This window comes from Rattus rattus, chromosome 10 (genome assembly GCF_011064425.1).
Source record: "Rattus rattus isolate New Zealand chromosome 10, Rrattus_CSIRO_v1, whole genome shotgun sequence".
NCBI lineage: Eukaryota > Metazoa > Chordata > Mammalia > Rodentia > Muridae > Rattus > Rattus rattus.
In genome coordinates this window covers 55,794,511-55,814,642 of record NC_046163.1, presented here as the reverse complement: position 1 = coordinate 55,814,642, position 20,132 = coordinate 55,794,511, and the positions used below count along the sequence as shown (strand labels likewise).

At 42.3% G+C, this 20,132-nt stretch overlaps 1 protein-coding gene and 1 pseudogene across 1 annotated transcript; both read right to left on the bottom strand.

Annotated features, from left to right (window-relative positions):
- Nucleotides 1-331: 331 nt before the first annotated feature.
- LOC116911570 (60S ribosomal protein L30-like) lies at nucleotides 332-954 on the bottom strand. Its single transcript, XM_032915558.1, has 2 exons — nucleotides 885-954; nucleotides 332-618 (listed from the first exon to the last, which is right to left on the bottom strand). Exons 1-2 carry the CDS (start codon nucleotides 952-954, stop codon nucleotides 332-334), a joined length of 357 nt encoding a protein of 118 aa, XP_032771449.1.
- Nucleotides 955-10,356: 9,402 nt separating this feature from the next.
- LOC116910924 lies at nucleotides 10,357-19,367 on the bottom strand (annotated as a pseudogene).
- Between the last annotated feature and the right edge of the window lie 765 nt (nucleotides 19,368-20,132).

Genomic DNA, 20,132 nt, shown 5'->3' with positions numbered 1-20,132 from the left:
ACCCAGATCCTGTCCACTTGAAAATCAAGATTAGTTATCACAGATGGATTCGATCTCCTTTTGTCTAATGTTTGCTGCTGAATTTAAAAGGGAAATTAGGGAACGGAGAAATAAGGGTTACAGATAGACCAATTACAAAGGGACTACCCTGTCTCAAATAAATAACCAACCAAATAAATAAAATAACCCTTAAAAAATGAAAAGAACACTTTTTTTTTAAAAAAAAAAAAAAGGAGCTCTGGCAAAGTTTTTTTTTTCTTTTCTTTTCTTTTTTTCAGAGCTGGGGACCGAACCCCAACCCCTGCAAAGTTTTATTAAAGGAAAACTTTGTTTACCTCTCACCAGTCTGTTCTGGCATGCTTCTGATGATATCAGAATCACCTGGGCCAATGATAGCCAGTGTGCATACTCTGTAGTATTTTCCACACGCTGTGCCCAATTCAATGTCATTGCCACTGTAGTGATGGACACCAGTTTTAGCCAACATGGCATAGTATTCTATTTCAGATTTCCTCAAAGCTGGACAGTTGGTGGCGAGGATAACCAGGTTGCCTTGTCTGATTGTCTTCAGAGTCTGTTTGTGCCCCAGCACGTGCTTGCCACTTTTTTTTTTATTAACTTGAGTATTTCTTATGTACATTTGAGTGTTATTCCCTTTCCGGTTTCGGACAAACATCCCCTTCCTCCTCCCCTTCCTTATGGGTGTTCCCCTCCCACCCTCCCCCATTGCCGCCCTCCCCCGACAGTCTAGTTCACTGGGGGTTCAGTCTTAGCAGGACCCAGGGCTTCCCTTCCACTGGTGCTCTTACTAGGATATTCATTGCTACCTATGAGGTCAGAGTCCAGGGTCAGTCCATGTATAGTCTTTAGGTAGTGCTTGCCACTTTTTATAACAAGCTGGAGTCTAGAGTCGATCGACTCCAGAGACTTTTTCGTCCTCTTTGCAGCCACCATCCTCTTGCCTTAGGTGCGGGACAACCCCCAACCAAGATCAGGCGCCAAGGTGGCCGGAGAGCGAGAAAGGGAAAAGAACACTTCTTACATCATGAAGACTTGATACTAGATACTTTATAAGAAATTAGTCAGTATATTTCCAGCATATTAAACACACCTGGACAGACATTGGTAAAGCTGATTACATCCAAGAGCCTTTATCTTTTAAAGCTATTGGAAATTATTGGTCTCTCTGGGCTTTTGTAGAAATGATGACCGTTAAATACTGAGAACTATGTTCATTTTTAGACTCTTTGTCCTTAGTAGAGACTAGCAATGCATTAGCTTCTGAGAACCAATTTGTACAGGATCTTAAAGACCCCAAATGGAAGCAGTTGAACACTTTATGATCTACACGATCTTCTGTGTGTACAAAATGCTTGTATTTATAATTTCTGTAGTTTTGAGAAGATATCTATTTGATGCTTTTAGGTCTGTTCCCTCCACACCTGAAACAAAATCTCATTGAGTAATATTTAGTTTTATAATAGTCATGAAGCCAAGTCTTTGGGGTGTCTCAGAGGTACAAAGTCTAGAATCTGCATATTAGCAATGACATATATTTTATTTCCATAATAACTTTGGAAAGTGTCTCAGAAAACCTGGGAGTTCTATTGTCATAAGAACTTTATATGTGTTTATGAAGATAATTATGTATTCTAGCCAATCTTTTGGGCACAACCAATGTGTGTGACTTCATATTCATCTTGTATGATCTGCATATAGTACATCAGACTTAGAAGTTTAGCCTTGAATTTAACTTTAAAAGAAAAACTGACAAATGAAAAGAAAGACCTGTATGACAAGAACTTCAAGTCCCTGAAGAAAGAAACTGAAGAAGATCTCAGAAGATGGAAAGATCTCCCATGCTCCTAGATCAGCAGGATTAACATAGTAAAAATGGCAATCTTACCAAAAGCAATCAACAGATTCAATGCAATCCCCATCAAAATCCCAACACAATTCTTCACAGATATGAAAAGAGTAATTCTCAACTTCATATGGGAAAACAGAAAATCCAGAATAAGGAGAACACTTCTCAACAATAAAAGAACAACTTCTTGGGGAATCACCATCCCTAACCCCAACCACTACTACAGAGCAATAGTGATAAAAATCATATGGTATTGGTACAGAGACAGACAGGCAGATCAATGGAATAGAGTTGAATGCCTAGAAATAAACCCACACACCTATGGACACTTAATCTTTGACAAAGAAGCCAAAACCGTACAGTGGAAAAAAAGAAAGCATCTTCAAAAAATGTTGCTGGTCCAACTGGCTGTCTGCTTGTGGAAGAATGCAAATTGATCCATATCTTTCGCCTTGCACAAAGCTCAAGTGTAAGTGCATCTGGTACATAAAACCAGATACACTGAGTCTAATAGAAGAGAAAGTGTGAAAGAGCTTCAAACTCATTGGCAGAGGGGGAAATTTTCTGAACAGAGCACAATGACTCGTGCTTGGAAGATCAACAATTGACAAATGGGATTGCATGAAACTTCTGTAAAGCCAAGGACACTGCCACTAGGACAAAACAGCAACCCTACATCTGATAGAGGGCTAATATCCAAAATATACTAAGAACTCAAGAAATTAGCCTCCAAAAACCAAATAACCTGATTAATAATGGAGTACAGAACTAAATGGAGGATTCTCAACAGAGGAATATTGTGTAGCCGAGAAGCACTTAAAGAAATATTCAACATCCTTAGTCATCAGGAAATGCAAATCAAAACTACCCTGAGATTCTTCTACCTTACCTCAATCAGGAATGGCTAAGATAAAAAACTCAAGTGATAACAGATGCTGGCAAGGATGTGGAGAAAGAGGAACACTCCTCCATTGAGGGTGGGATTACAGACTGGTACAACCACTCTGGAATTCAATCTGGTGGTTATTCGGAAAATTGGGAATAATTCTACCTGAAGACACAGCCATATCACTCCTGGACATTTACCCAAAAGATGCTCCACCATACCACAGGGGCATGTGCTCCACTTTATTCATAGCAGACTTATTTGTGATAGCCAGAAGCTGAAAACAACCCAGATGCCCTTCAACTGATGAATGGATACAGAACATGTGGTACATTTACACAATGGAGTACTATTCAGCTGTTAAGAGTAAGGACTTCATGAATTCTGCAGGCAAATCGATGGAACTGGAAAATGAGGTAACCTAGACCCAAAAAGGACAGGCATTACATGTATTCAGTAATATGTGGATATTTAGCCAAAAAGTACAAAATACCCTTGATACAATCCACAGACCATAAGAAGTTTAACAAGAAGGAAGGCCCAAGTGAGGATGCTTCGATCCCACTTAGAAGGGGGAACAAAATAATCATGGAAGGCAGAGGGAGGGAGGGACTCGAGTGGGAGACGGGAGGGAGAGAAAAAGGAGGGGCAGGATCAAGTCTGGAGGAGTCAGAAGACACAGGGCCAGGAAAGGGATATGTGGGGGTGAGGTGGAGTGGGAATGAATAGCAATATGCAGCTGTGGGAGTTGGGGGGCTGGCAGAACCTCTAGAAAGTCCCAGAGAACTGGGATGTGTGAGGCTCCAAGGACTCAATGGGGATGACCTTTGACAAAATGCCCAACAGTGGGAAGATAGAACCTGAGGAGACCACCTCCAGTAGATAGACATCCCCAGTGGAGGGATGGTGTCGCCAACCTGCCTTCAAAACTTTTGACCCAGAATTGTTCCTGACTAAATAAATAAATAAATAAATAAGGGCACATAAATGGAGCAGAGATTGAGGGCACCAAACCCTGACACTATTAGTGATACTATCTTGTGCTTGCAGACAGGACTCTAGCATGACTGTCCTCTGAGAGGCTCTACCAGCAGCTGACTGAGACAGATGCAGATACTTACAGCCAACCATTAGACTGAGGTCGGGGATCCATATAGAAGAATTAGGGGAAAGACAGAAGGATTCAAAGGGGGATGGCAACCCTAGGAAGACCAACAGCATCAACTAACTTGGACCCCTGAGAGCTCCCAGGAACTAAGCCATCAAACAAAGAGCCTACATGGGCTGGACTGTGGCCCCCAGCACATATGTAACAGAGAACTGCCTTGTCTGGTCTCACTGGGAAAAGATGTGCCTGATCTTGTAGAGACTTGATGCCCCAGGAAAGGGGGACGTGAGGGTGAGCTGGGGTGGAGTGGGGAATGGGGACTGCCCTCTCAGAGGCAATGGGTAGGGTGTATGGACTGGGAAGGGGATAACATTTGGAATATAAATAATAAAACAATTCATTATAATAATTAAAAATCCAACCCGGTGGTCAATAAAATGTAAACTATTTAATAACAACAAAATGAAAAGAGGTACCATACTTTTTGTGTGGGCTTAGCTGTTAACAGTGGATGCTTCAGTGTGAATGACCTTTATGGAGTGGTTGCCCTGTCTTTGGCTGGCATTCTAAATTCTGAAGAAAAGTCACATCAAAATGATCGAGATATTAACTGCGTGTGTGTGTGTGTGTGTGTGTGTGTGTGTGTGTGTGTGTGTGTGTGTGTGTGTGTGTGTGTGTGTGTGTGTGTGTGTGTGTGTGTGTGTGTGTGTGTGTGTGTGTGTGTGTGTGTGTGTGTGTGTGTGTGTGTGTGTGTGTGTGTGTGTGTGTGTGTGTGCGTGTGTGTGTGTGTGTGTGCATGTTTGTGTGTGTGTGCGTGTGTGTGCGTGCGTGTGTGTGTGTGTATCCCAGAACATCTGATGACCTTCCAATTATATGGAGTGAATAAGATGGGGCTTAGCTTGTAGCAAGGTGACATGTTTATCTAAAGAACTAGAGACACTTCCAAAGTTCCTGGTGATGATCTTGTCAAAGATGGGAAGTCAAAGACATATGCCCTGGATGAGGAGGATCTGCTCAGTATACAGGCTTCTTTTCCTTTTGCCACTGAGTTTCCTTCCTTCCATCTCTCTAGAAGCTCTTTTGTATATGTGAGTTCTCCAAGATGACAGTCTTCTTTGGTGATGGAATGGTCATCTCCCCGTCCTCTCAGGGTGCTGGCTTAAATACTCTTATTTCATCGAATCTTAGTTCCCAAGTTCTGGCTTGCAGACACAAGTCTGGTAAACCCTTTTTGCCTCTTGCACTTACAATCCATAGTTTCTTAGGCATCAAGACCCAGGGACATAGAGGAGGGAAGAGAGATACTTAATAAGAGGATCATGGATCTCTTGCTATCAAAGAGAGATTATTTTGATTAGAAGATCTCATTTCTGTGGTCCTTCAGTTTCTCATCAAAACAGTCTCAAAAAAAAAAATCTCTTTTCCCAGAGATTCAAGCTTTTGGGAGGGAAGAGGTAGGCAACGAGGAGATGTCAGATGGGTGAGAGAATTCCGTTTCCCCGGTGTGAAGCCATGTGGAGACACATGAGGAGGTAGAAGTCTGAAGGGAGAGTGGGAGTGTTGAGCAGTTGTGATTCGGGGGTAGAGGCAGCAAGTGGAGGAAGGGAAGGAAGTGATGGAGCTCAGCTGAGCAGTGGGCCTAGCAATCTGGCAGTAAACTGGGACCTAACGAGGCCCACCTGGAGTGGTTAGTGACAAAAGAAACATTTGTAGCTCACCGAGAACATTTAATTGAGGAGAAAATAATACGGTGTTTGGCTAGCAGGAGACTCACGCTGTATCTTGGCCCCAGCTTCTTTTGGAACTTTGAAATGGGCAGGAAGTGATGGACAGGTTTGTGTTCCTGGGATGGAAACTGGGGGTTTTGGTGATATTTCAGCACTCGTGCCAGTATTCACGTTATTCACGTTATTCGCACCACAGAGATGCTGCCTTCTCCCTCGTGTTTTGTAATGTAAGACATTTCATTACTACCCGGCTTATTAAAATTGTTCCATCTCATTCTCTGATTAAGTTCTTGGCAGAGATGTACTTCTTCTGAGCTAATCATAGATTTGTGCCTTTTAACTTCTTGTATTTTCAATCTTTTACATGAAAGTTCAACTTTTGCTTTTTTTTCCCCCTTCTGTATATTTTATAAAGACCTGTCTTCCCTGTTTAGTCATGAGAGCTTCATTCACCTTAGAGACTCCAGTCTTCTGTTTTCTAAAAGCCTACAATCCATCTGTTACCATCTTCTCTGATAAATTGTATTACCCTTTGTTGTTTCCTCCAACTTTTGGCAGAAGGAACTCTTCTCCAAGAAGCCCACTTGCTTCATATGGCAAAGAAGTGCACATATTTTTGTCAGGTTTTGCTGAAGCCAAATCGTGAAACTTGTCCAGAAATGTTTACATTTGCTTCTTGTTTGTGCCATGATATGCTATGGAGAGTGGTGAAGAGTTAGATTATGGATACAAAAACCCGGAAATTGAAATGCTGTATCAGTTTATCAGTGTTTTTTTTTTCCAGTTTTTCAAGACAGGGTTTATTTGTGTAACCATTCTGACCATCCTGAGACTTGCTTTGTAGACCAGACTGGCCTTGAACTACAGGGACCAGCTATCACCCCTAACTTATAACTATATCTTTTAAGACTGTGCATAGTTAGGTAGAGATGTTGAGTTTTAGAGGGTCCTCCATCTCTAGTGCCACTACCACAGACCAGCCAAACCCAAGCCAACCCAAATTCAGTTCATAACTTAAGACATAGGCTGGCTACCAGGGTTAAGTTCAGAGCCACCCAAAGCCATATGGGGAGTTCTGTAGGACACTGGTGAGGTCAGAGGGCATACCTCAGGCCCATGGCCTAAAATCGTATCTGCACCCATCCTGATCAGCCATCTTGGCCAATAAGTAGGCCCCCTTCCTTCTTCCTGGCTTCTGGATCTGGAAGATGAAGAAAGGACGGATAGTTTCTTGTGTTTTCCCAGACTCTCAGAATGTCTCCTAGAAAACTCACACACACCTCCACCTCCAAAGTTCTATCTTGCTAAAATGCTGACCATGTGACCCTTTTGTGAGCCCCAGGGGCATTGGGGTCAGGCCAACAGCATCAAAGCCAAACCCCAGCGCCATTCCACTATCAGTTTTGTGTTGTCCTTCAACAAACAATTACAACGTAGCGGTTTAAAAACTTTTATTCTCCCAGGAGGTCAGTAGTCCAGGTGTAGGCTAGCTAAGTCCTCACATCAAGATCTTGGAAACCTGAGATCAAGGTGCCGGCAGTGAGGTATTTCTTTCTGCAACTTGCCTTTCGATCCTACATGGCAGTTGGTAGAATTCATTTCCTTGTATCAAAAAGACTGAAGTCCCCATTCTCTTCTGGCTTGTTAGCTGGGCTAATCTGGACACCTTGAGGTCATAAACAGTTAGTTGCCCAGAGCCTGTTCTCCCAGTCTGACAGTTAGCTTCTCGGAGGTATCATACATTCTGATAAGTAACTCGTATGTGTGGCCTGGTACCACCTGAAACGGGCTGGCCCTCCTCATCAATCACTAATTAAGAAAATGCCCTACGAGGTTGCCTAAAGCCCACTTATTTTCTTAATTGGGTTTTCTCCTTTCAGACTTATCCAGTACACACAGAAAAAAAAATAAAGTACAAGGAATAGATTGATGGCATATGACAAAGTAGGGCTCTTTAAGCACAGTTTCTTTCTCAGGTCTTCTGGAATGGAAACTCTGAGAAGAGATTCTCAATGTGTGCATTGTGCGATGGACCCTGAGATGAGGGAGGGACTCTGTTGTCACTGAAAGGCCTCATTTCCTCTTGGGTTCTTGCTGGGGTCGATGGACCAGAGTCGTCATCCCTTGGAGGCCACATGGACCCTGAAGTCTCTTCACCCTGACGCTTGTACCCATTTCTGCTGTCGAACAATGGGTTCGAAAATGTGGTTATTGAGGAAAATGGCAGACCTAGCATCAAAGGTGGGAAGAACGGAGACAGCTCTGTTCTGGCTGTAGCCCGTGGATGCCCTTCCAGTTCCCACTTTATCATTTTCTCCGTGTCATCACTTGGCAGCCTTCTCCAGGCAGACAACCAAAGAGCTGACTGATGTGTTGAGGTTAGGCACATGGAAAACCACACCACTGGACTTGCCGTCCAGCTCCCAGAGGATTCCCGCAGCCCGGTAGACACAGAAGGGATGTCCTGAGCCCCATGGGTACAACACTACAGTTTTGGGCGGGGGATTGTTGCGGTAAATATTAAATAAAGAACCTACCCATCCCGTACTAGTGCCAGCTCCAATGGGCCACATGGCATCGCTGGGGTATTTTCATCTTAGTCAACAAAAGAATGTCTCAACTGCTACCCCCCAAGCTCCCATATTTTATCCCATGCTGCCGGGGGCTACTCTCTTGCTGGGGGCTCTACCCACGTTCCCAGTGTCTGCCCCCTAGTCATATAACCCCACTACCCGTTAAAATCAAAACTCAATAAGCTTGTAATTTAGCAATCCGATTTATATCAGCAAATTCTCACCCCACAAAACGTCCACACAATAAACTCTAAACCAATTAATATTAATGAAAACTTCCCACCTAGATAAGACAAATTGTCCTATAAAAATCCATCCCTTACGTAATACTCATAACTACCTGTGGCCCTTTAAGGCCACACAGATCTGAGTCATCCTTCTCCTCCTCTATCTTGGTCTTTCCCTCTCTTTCTCCCCTCTCTCTCCTCCCTTCAAACTCTGTGCCCACCTTACTTTTTCACTGGCCAATCACAGGCTTTTTCTTTTCCTGTGCCTGCCTTCACCTACATAAAGACACAATCTACACTTCACCCCTTCGGTCTAATTAAAAAAGGACTTTTCTGTCAAATGTCAAATTACCATTCTGTAATTATAAAGTATAAAATATCTAACACCCAGCCCATCATTTCTGTCAATTAAATAGTTCATTCTGTTATCTATCTTAGCTTAAGAAAGGCTTAAAATCTATGTGTTGTGTCTTGCGAGCTTGTATACTGTTTGAAAACTAATTAAATATGCATTCTCAATGTTAAATAGCCTGGGTGGGCTATGAGACTATAATTAGTCTTCAACCCCATCAGAAATCTGAGTATGACCAATACTCTCTGAAAATATAGGAAGCCTAACACTGCTTCCCAAACTGAGACAAGTTGAAGAGACAACCGTCTACTGATACGGTCCCCTGTTAGCAACACATAAGAGCATCAGTCTTCAGCCTTCTGGCCCCGGATCATCTGACAGAATTTGTAACACAGAACTTTGAAGGACTGATTATTCTGACTTGGCAGAGGTTATCAGCCGACTATTCTGTGTGTCCTTTTCTGGACAGTATTTTGTAGAGAAAAATAAACAATTTCTGCCCAATATCTAGCCAGAATGTATTACCTCACCTGGAGGCAGAGACACTCAATTTCTTCTTTGAATCCACAAAAGGGAGCTGTTAGGAGCAGATAGGTCTCAACAATAAAATAAATAACATTAAATGTCACATTTTGTGGATTTCTGATGTTTTTGAAAAAAAAATCTATGTAAAGTAATCTGGACTTGTTGTCCGTTAACTATTCTTAGCTATTTCTAATGAATTATCTTGAAAACACCCTAACAGTAAACTCAGAGCCATGAATTTGCTATCTGGCCCTTAATTCACATGTTTAATCAGCTCAGCTCAGTATATAGTAGCAGTTATAGGTCTAAGCCTTGTATTTTTTTTTTTTTTTGTATTTTATTGGATATATTTCTTTATTTACATTTCAAATGTTATTCCCTTCCCCAGTTTTTTGTTCATAAGCTCCCTATCCTCTCCCCCTTCCTCATAAGGATGCCTCCCCATCCACCCTCCCTTACCACTCCCCCCTCTGACATTCCCCTGCACTGGGGGTCCAACCTTGGCAGGACCAAGGGCTTCTCCTTAAATTGGTGCCCAATGAGGCCATCCTCCACTACATATGCAGTTGGAGCCCAGGGTCAGTCCATGTATAGTCTTTGGGTAGTGGTTTAGTCCCTACCCAAAAGGGTAGTGGTTGGTTGGCATTGTTGTTCTTATGGGGTTGTAAGCCCCTTCAGCTCTTTCAATCCTTTCTCTAAGCCTTCCAACAGGGGTTCCATTCTCAGTTCAGTGGTTTGCTACTAGCGTTCCCCTCTGTATTTGACATGCTCTGGCTGTGTCTCTCAGGAGAGATCTATATCTGGTTCCTGTCAGCATGTACTTCATAGCTTCATCTATCTTATCTAGTTTTGGTGGCTGTATATATATGGGCCACATGTGGGGCAGGCTCTGAATGGCCTTTCCTTCAGTCTCTGCTCTAAACTTGGCCTCCTGGCTTCCTTTGATCATGACCTGTGCCGTGGAGGTGAGGGCCAAATAAGTCCTTTCCTTCCACAACTGCTTCTGGTCGAGTTGCTTTATCCCCCCGGGAGTCAGCCTGACTCAGACATGGACTCTCAGGCCTGGAAAAGGGAGCTGGCCTTCCCCTTATTCACAAGCTGTTTTTTCTCCACCTTGACTGTGGCATGGACCACTTGGGAGTGGAATCGAACTGGAACGTGGAGACCGTGTAGTTGAGGTCAAAGAATGCCCCTTTGGCTGAAGTATGAAGCAGGTTTGGTGAGAGGGTGCTCCATATAGAAAACTCAACTACTCCTGCCTCACCATCGTGTCTTTGGGATGCAGCTGGTACTGCAGGAAGTGATTTAGCTCTCTGCCAAATGGGGAGGGGTGAAAAACAGGAAAATTCCCCAACTTTAGCAAAAGACATAAGCCTTCCTTTCAGGCAGCTGCAAATTACAAACAACAAATGTGTATGTGTGTGAGTAACTATAGATTTTTCCTGGTAAGACTGTATGCATTAATAAGTGTTGTCTTGAGTGACAGAACTTATAGAATGAATATGTATATATATGTATATATACACATAGAATGAATATATACTCATATATAGAATGAATATGCATATTTTATATTTTATATGTAGAATGAAATGTATTTTATATTTAGAATGAAATATATGTGTGTATATATATATGTATCATATATATACATACACATATATATGATTAGAATTACTACAGGCTATTGTGGTCCAACTAATCCAGCAAGGCTGTGTATGTACAGAAGTTCCAATCAGTAATTGGTTACCCCACAAGCAAGGCTGGGTGTCTTGCTGGTCTTCAGTGTACACTAGAATCCTGAAGGGCTTTCTGCAGAAGGCGTGGCCTAGATTAAAGGTGTGCCTTTTCCCCTCAGAGGTTTGATTAGAAGTGGGTCTTCCCGTTGTTGAGTTTGAGTTAATCCCAGGTGTAGCCAAGTGAACAACCACGAACAACCTGGAAGGTCGCCGACTTTCGGGTGCTCTGTTTCGTGCTTTGTCTTTAAAATGAAACAAGTTGAAAAGCCATTCGTTCAGAAAAAGAATATTTGTGTATCGGTGATAATACCTTCAACAAACTCTCTGAACTTCGGTCTCCACACTCTGAGACTGGAATAATTAGGATTGCTCCACATGGAGACTGGGTGTTTCTACAAGTCAAACAAGAGCTTGTGTATCCCCAGCCCTCTCCCTGGAAATTATTGACATGATTAACTCGTTTCTCTCCTTGCCTCCGGCTTCTCTTGCACACTGTATCCCACTTGTTTACCCACCCTGGTAATTCGTTTTCACATTTGGTTCTGGTTTATGATATCCTGTTTCCCCTTCTCTTTGGTGAGATACCCTATCTCATGAGACCATATCTCATGCTTTCATGTTGAAGATACAGCAGTCTTAGTGGAGACTGTTTCTACTATTAGAGCAGAGGAGGGGGAACCTATCTTTTCTTGGGCTTCCGAGTGTCCTTCAAGCACTTTTAAAGCAGCATTTCAATCTGATAAAATTGCTATTGGTGTTAACAAGTTCTTTAATCTGTTATTGAAGGTACTCCTGATGTCTAGTGGGTTGCAAAGAGCTAAAGAGAAACGGCAGGTTCTGGTCACTGGAAGAGCTCCATACAGTAGCCATTCCTTAGGGTCAAGCCAGGTCTGGTCCATGTAGCTACTGCCAAGGGCTGAGGAATTCAATACTTGCAATTGCCTAGACCAGCAGTTCTCAACCTGTGGGTTGAGACCTTTTGGGGGTTGAATGACCCTGTCACAGGGGTCACCTAAGACCACCATAAAGCACAGATATTTACAGTAGCAAAATTCCAGTTAACAAGTAGCAACAAGGGGTTGGGGACTTAGCTCAGTGGTAGAGCACTTGCCTAGCAAGCTCAAGGCCCTTGGTTGGGTCCTCAGTTCCGGGGGAGACAAAAAAGAAGTAGCAACAAAAATAATTTTGTGGTTGGAAGTTATCACACGTGAGGAGCTTTATTAAAGGGTCACTGCATTAGAGAACCACTGGCCTAAAAGCTGTAATGGCAGCTGCTACTAAGGGCTAAGGACCCCAAATACTTCAGGTCTACACAGGCTGTACACCTGTAAGGGTGTATGCTGTAGGCTTACACAGAGCTGTAATGCCAGAGGGTGCTGTCTATACTGTGCTGGCTTACCCACATGCTCTCACTGCAAACACTGAGGGAATACAATTGGTGCTGACGGTGAGCATTTTGAAGAGCTTCTCCTTGCCCAGGTAGCTGACTGGTACAATTGTGAACCTTCTTGGAAGGGACATGTTCAGGTTTTTTTTTTTTTTTTTAAATCATGCACAACCCAGGTAGAAAAAAATCCCATGGATAAAAGAAATTAAAACTTGGTAAAAATATCTACTTAAAATCTGAGTAAGGAGAAAATGTCTACATTGTCTTAAATGTCTTTTGTGCCACAACGTATGAAAACTACGAAGGGCTAATGAGGTCATGTCTAAAGGAAAGAGGCCGCTAGTAAATATATTTCTGTGGGTCTGCAGGCATAACTGAAACACCAGAGAGAATGTGGGAAAGTGGCCGTAGGACAGTACTTGTAATCTCTGAAATTCCTCCCAAAGCATAAAGAGCCACTGGGATAGTCGACACAAGATCCAGAGGAGACAGCCACACAAACATCTAGACCGCAAAGTGTTCCCGTGAACCCATTTCACATTTGCACTAGGAGGAAAGGACCAATTGCAAATAAGCTCTTAGCAGGCCTGAGGTCAAGGGAAGCTCAGTATCAGTGGTCTTGGAGAAGTGTAACAATGTCTTACGATGTAACAAGAACCAATGGAGTAGACTGGGTCCTATAAACACTCAAAACTAACTTAATCTTCTCATAAAACAAGGTCTCCCACTGATGATAAATGTTGATAGAGAATGAAGAACATAAAGAGAGAATCTACTAGAAAGATAGGAAGAGAGGTAGCATGGCACCACATGTAATCCCGGCACTGGGGAGGTAAAGGCAGGAAAATAGTGAGTTCAAGGCCAGTTTGGGACACAGGCTGAAACCATAAACAAACAAAGAAGCTGAGAAGAGAAACAATTGTCTTTTAGGAAAGAACATAGTACAGAATTTCTATCTCTATAAAGAAGTATCTCCCATTCCTCTTCGGAAAGCACAGAAAAAGCTTATTTCGTTACACAAAACAAAACCCAACAGTTCGTTCCTCCTGACTCAGTCACCCGAGTGTTAGAATTAAGCACAGTGCAGCATCATACCTGATCTGATAACTGCCAGATCATCTCAGTTCCCACGTATGAGCTCTAAAGAGCACAGACTTTGTGGCTCTATGGCTTGCCTGCTATTTCCCATACTGAGTATAAAATACATGTTAAGTGAGTAGATGAGAAGAAAGTGAAGAGACAGCATACAGGTGAGTGTAAAAGAGGAATTAGCCAATATCAAGAGTCTACAAATGGATACAATCCTGGTTTTGCATTGGGGTCACCTGTATGACATTAAGAACTCTGTGGGGCTTAAAAGATGGATCAGTGGGGTTGGGAATTTAGCTCAGTGGTAGAGCGCTTGCCTAGGAAGCGCAAGGCCCTGGGTTTGGTCCCCAGCTCCGAAAAAAAAAAAAAAAAAGATGGATCAGCTAAGAGCATTAGCCACTCTTGCAGAGGACCTCAACGCAGTTCCCAGCACCTACATAACAGCCCACGACTGTAACTCCAGTTCCAGAGGACGCAATGACCTCTGCATGCATATACCCACAAGTATACATGACTTAAAAATAACAGAAATAAATCTTCAAATGTAATAAAAGCTATACTCTATAAAGTATTTTTAAAAGAATTTTCTTTTTGTTTAAAGAAATTGAAGTGTTTTTGTTTGTTTGTTTTTTTAACGAGTGTTAACAAGGCTCCAATTTGACTAGGTAAAAAGCAAATAAACAAATTATCAGCATTCGGAATGAAAGAAGGGTTAACTTCATTATACATGGACAGACACTAGAAGATATTATGATTAATTTAACACAAACACCAGTTTATGCAAATGGAGCCTCCTCGCTAAAGGGCACAAGCCCAAACTGACATAGAAGAAACCGCTGTCAGAAACACCTGATGTCCATTAAAGATATTTACAATTTAAAAACCTTCCATGGTAGGGAGGGCATGAAAGATAAAAACAAAAACAAAACAAAAAAGCCCCAAAAACCAAAACCAAAACAAAACAAAAAAACAAAAAACAAACAAACAAACAAAAACAAAAAAACCAACCTCCAGGTCCAGAGAGCTCTCCTGGTGGATTCTATGAAATATTCACGACACAGAAAGTATCAATTTTATGCAACCTCTTTCAGAAAATAAGGAAAATACTTTCTAATACATTGTATAAGAAAAACGTATCCTTAGAAAAGAAAACATTAAAAGAAGATAATATTATAGAGTATTATCTTTCGTGAGAAGAAATGTGGTATCCTTTAAAGAATAAAAGTCAGCAATATATAAAACGAACAATGTGGCACGACTAAGTGAATTGATGCAAGATTAGTTTAACACAAAACAAACAAAAACAAATAAAATCCCAAACCCACTGGTGGGGCCCATGTGGCTTGGCAGGTGTAGGCACTTGCCACCAAGCCTGACAATCTGAGCTGGGGACTCTCATGGTGGAAGAGAGAAACAGGCCCCACAAGAAACCCTGCAACTTTCACATGAACCCTTAGGCATATAAATAAATAGCGGAAATACATTATGGGCAGATGTAACTTACTATCCTGCGGAAGAAAAAGAAGAAGCCAATCGGCTTCCAGTGGGTGAAAGAGAGCTTTTAACAAAATCAAACTCAATTTATAATAAAAATTGTGATCAAAGTAGGAATGGAGAGACTTTCTCAGTTGTCACAGAGAAACAGACTAGAGAGAGGGAGAGAGAGAGAGACAGAGAGAGAGAGAGAGAGAGAGAGAGAGAGAGAGAGAGAGAGAGAGAGAGACAGAGAGACAGAGAGACAGAGAGACAGAGAGAATGCCACGGAAATGTTTCAGTTGACTTTCAACTTAGCAGTGAAGGGCCTTTCCCTCTCTGATCACTCCCATCAGTTCTAAAGCAAAGGAATATATGCTCACGCACTGGAAAGAAGAGAAACCAAACTGTTCCTTTTGTTTTGCTGATGAGATCACATACACAGGGGTGCATTAGGCCACACACACACACACACACACACACACACACACACACACTACTGAAGAATTGGTTTTAAATTGACTTATACAGTGCTGGCTATGTGCCTGCTCGCGAGTCCAGCAGCTGCTCAGTCCACAAGGCTAGATGTCTTGGTAGGACAGCCTGGAGGATGCCTGCTGACCCACTGGTCTCAGTCTGGGTTGAAAGGCTGAAGAAGCTGGGTTCCAATGCCAGCAAAGGAAAGCAGTGGAGGAAGCAGCCACAGTGGACTCCCTCACCAGCAGGGAATGAAGGCAGGCAGGCAAAAGCAGCAATGGTTTCCCTCCAGACCTTGGAATCTGTGCTGCTGGAAGGTACAGTCCCCTCTGGACAAGGGCCTTCCCAGCTTCAGCTAGTCCCAGCAAATAACCCCCTACACCAACACGGAGACAAGTCTCTTAGTTCATTCCAAATTCGGTCAAGTTGGCAAGTCAAGATTAACCATCACCACAAGTTTATATAAAACTTACAATTCCTAAGTTCAAACAGCAACATCCTATCATATGGGATCAGCACATAAGTGCTAGTCTCATTTCTATATGCTAGCAAGAATTAATTAGAAGTCAAGTGTTTAAAGAAGCTCTATTTCTGATAGCTTAAAAACCAATTAAGAATAAAATTAGCAAATGTATAAGACCTGAACATCCAAACCTAAGACTTATTAGAAAAGAGACCTGCATTATTTATGAAGGACCTTGATACGACATCATCCTATGATAGAAAGCTAAAAGGTAAGGATGGATGCTTAAAAAGGAGAGGGTCCAGACGGAGAAAGGACCTAAGCTTATTTCATCAGGAACTCAATTCTATGTGCTGGAGGTGGAACCTGGGTCCTCATGCATGTTAGACAAGTGCTCTGCCACTGGCCGTGTCCTCATCACGGTTATATTAGAGATAAAATTTGGAGCACATGAGCTTCATACTTTTAAAAAGTACAAGCATATGTCATGATCATGAATTGGAAATGACAATATTTTAAAGATGTGTTTTCCTCTGCTAGTTGATTTTGAGATTCTGTGCAGTACTGATTAAAAACTACCAGTGGGGTGTGTTCACTCATGCATGTGTGTTTGTGTGTAAACTGACAAGATGATTCTAAAATCTTCGCGGAAACGAAAATAATCCAGAACAGTCAGAATAATTTTTAAAGAGTGGCAATGTTTGAAAATTTTACAACTACTTGATTTTGAGACTTATTATCAAATTACCATAATCAACACAGTGTGATATGCACATAAATATGGATGGACATCTGAATTAATGAAATTAGAGACTCCAGAGATAGAGCCATGCATGTGAGAATGTGCGAGTGTGTGTGTGTGTGTGTGTGTGTGTGTGTGTGTGAGACTTATAACTATGTATCCATATGTGACAAAAATACATTCAATCGCTCCTTGTCCTTACACTGTGTAGAAAAACTAACTACAGAGTAAGTTGGGCTGGTGAACTATGCCAGTAGACTAAGGCACTTGATACCAAAATGAATGACTGAGCCCAAACACCAGACCCCACGTAATGGAAGGAGAGGACTCACTTTCTCAAACTGTCCTCTGACCGTCAATGTGCACTCTATGGGCAAGTATGTCCCTCTCGTACACACTTTAAATAAATATAAAAGAAAATTCAGTTAAAAACGTGCAGATTCACTCTTTTTTTTTTTTAAGAAAAATACAGACATGACAGAAAGGCAGAAATGGAAGTTAATACACCCATGACCCTGTTCCATAGAGTAGGATGGTGGGACCTAAGACTCACCATGACCTGTCATATACAAGGACGGACCAGGGAAAACACTTTAGTCTGAGTCATCAGGGCTAAGGACCAGAGGCCTGGAGGTAACTACCAGTAGGTCTTGGAGGAATTGGGATGTGGTACTTGGGGAGATGTGCAAGTCTTGGTCTACAGGCTTGAGAACCAGAAGCAATCACAGAAGTCCCAAATTGACACTTTTATCATGGCTGTTTCAAAATACCCAACAAAATCAAATTAATGAAAGAAGGATTTATTTGAGCTCAAAGATCAAAAGCGCAGTCCATCCTGTTTGGAAAGACACAGTGTTAGAAACTTGAGGTGGCTGGTCACATGGTGTCCACAGTCAGGAAGCAGAGAACACTATAGGTCCTCAGTTAACTTTCCCTTTTTACTAAGTCCAAGACCCAGCCCATGAATGGCACGGTCCACAGCTAGGTGTGACTGCCTGCCTCTGTGAACCTAGTGTAGAAATTCCTTCAATGACGTCATCAGAGGTTGAGTCCTAGGTGATTCAAGGTTTTGTCAAGGTGGACAACTAAGTCAACCATCAAACTGAGTAAGAAAAATAAGAACGCCACTCAGTCTGTGTTGGAACATTTGGTCTTAGGGGACCTATTAAATAGAAGGAAGTCAGCTCACTGACAATATGGCCCTTGGAGGGTATTATGGGTGCCTGGTCAGTTGTTTCTTTTCCTCCTTTTTGCTTGCTGGGCCCCTCAAGGTAAACAAACCTCCTCCATCATGTGGATTTTCTCCACCTTTTTGATTCTACCAGGCCTTCACGGGGCTGGATGACAACCAGTCACCATTGTGGGAATTGTTGTCTTTGGTCATTATATGAACAAGCCCTGGTGATATTCCCACAGATACCCCTAGAAATCATGGATTACCTGCTATCTAGGTATTTCTCAGCCCAGTCAAGTTGACCCATAAAACAAACTCTCAAAATTATATAAACAATAGTATTTTCTTGATTTTTTTTATGAATGGCAAGAAAGTATTACTACGTATTTCCCCAAAATTTCACACAGGGAAGTTGAGATCAGTCACAAATCCCAATTCCTAAAAATCTTTCATTAACTCTGCTTCATTGTGTATTTATTTACAGACTCATCTAGAAGACACATTAATAGTCTCTTATAATACTCTAATGAGGTTCGTGAATAAGTGACCTCAGAAGACATCTCATTTCTTGTTTCTGTTATTCAACATTGTATAGTGGTTTAAAACCTTTCCATCTTGGAGTGAAACTTCTTAAGATACAGGATGTGAAAAGGGAAGTGAAATAAAAGGATATTTTAAGACAGGATGTTTTTGGGAGAAGTTTTAATCCCCTCCCCAAAAAACCCCCCAAAACAAAAAACAAAACAAAATAAAACAACAAAAACCAAAAACTAAAACAAAACAAAAAACACAAAACAAAACAAAAAACCAACAAAAAAACAAAACAAACAAACAAACAATAAAAACGTTCTAAGGGGAGACGAAATACTCCATCCTTCAGGGAATCTCATTAAGTGGGAAGTAAACAACTCAGAATAGCTTCCGGAAGTCCCTGAAACTGATCGTATTACCTAGGCCTGTCTTTCCTCAAGAGTATAAAATAATTATCAAGGGTATAATTCTGAAAGTCACCCGGAGACTAGTCCAGCCACTCAAAAGGAGCACAAACCAAACGAACCCCTTTGAAGAAACAAAGACCAATTGAGCTACCTAGAAAGGCTCAGCTCAACTGAGCCACTGGAAAAAGGTACAGTGAATTATTGTTACATATGATCAAACTACAGAGCAATACATCGGGACTTTTTTTTTTTTTTTTGACCAAGTCTTGATTTTTATTACTTAAAAAGGTTGCATATTTGTTTTGCTTTCTGACTCTGTGCTTGTGCCTTCAACACTTTCACAATGATTTTTCTGCTCCTCGGTAAGGAAAGCCCGCTTGATCCTGTCATGGACACAGGGCACACGTGGAGCCACCATACGTCCTGCTGACATGTTTCTTTGTCTTAGACAATCTCATAAGGACTTTGGGTCTCACAGCACGTGCGGATTTAGGTGCTTTCCCAACCGTCTTGGTGTAAAGGTAAACAATCCTGTTGCCAGGGGTTCCAGACAGCCTAGTTTTGTTAAAGGCTGTATTGTAGGAAAGCATACGACGACGGTATGTCAAACGCTGGACCATCCTGAGAGCCTCCGAGCACCGTCCCCGGAAGAGCTCCATCGGGACTTTTTACTTCCACCTGCCTGAAGCTTCTCCTGATCCTTCTCTGTTTCCCTTCTCCGTAAGAATTGGAAGCCCAGGAACCACACAGCTCTGAGAGGAAGCTTTCTCAGCAGTGGCATTATAGCTCTCAGGGGAAGGTATCCCCAGCGGAGGAGCTCGGGAACCTTAGCCTTGCTCCACTACTTCAGTTTTTTTTTTTCTTTTGTTGTTTGTTTGTTTTTGTTTTTTGTTTTTGTTTTTCCCCCCTTCTTCTCTTCATTGCTTTTGGCTTCTTCCAATGAGAGAGTCACACCAGGCAGAAAATCTCAGGAAAGAGATTTATTGGCGGGTTCAGGGTGTAGAAGGACGAATCCGGGGTGGCTGCCTTTGCTCCCCCAGAGTGGACAGCAGGGAATTGAACAAAGAGCAGGGTCTATAAAGGATTTCTTAGTGGGCGGGGCTTTTCAGGAAAGAGATTTCCAAAGTGAGGATTGGTGGGATTTTAAGTGCTGAGCTTGCGGGGGTGGAGCTTGAGGATTCATGGATTTTCCAATTCAGAGATTGGCAGGTTTTGTGGGGAAGCTCAGGGAATTGTGGGGTTTTGTGGGAAACTCAGGGGTCAGTGGCTTTTTGCACCTCTCTATCAGGCCCGTGAATTGGGATGGGAAGATCTCCCAGCTGAGGCCCCATTGCTGCTCAGCTGCTTGGGGAGCTTGGAGAGGCGCTGCCGTGGACAGCTCCTGT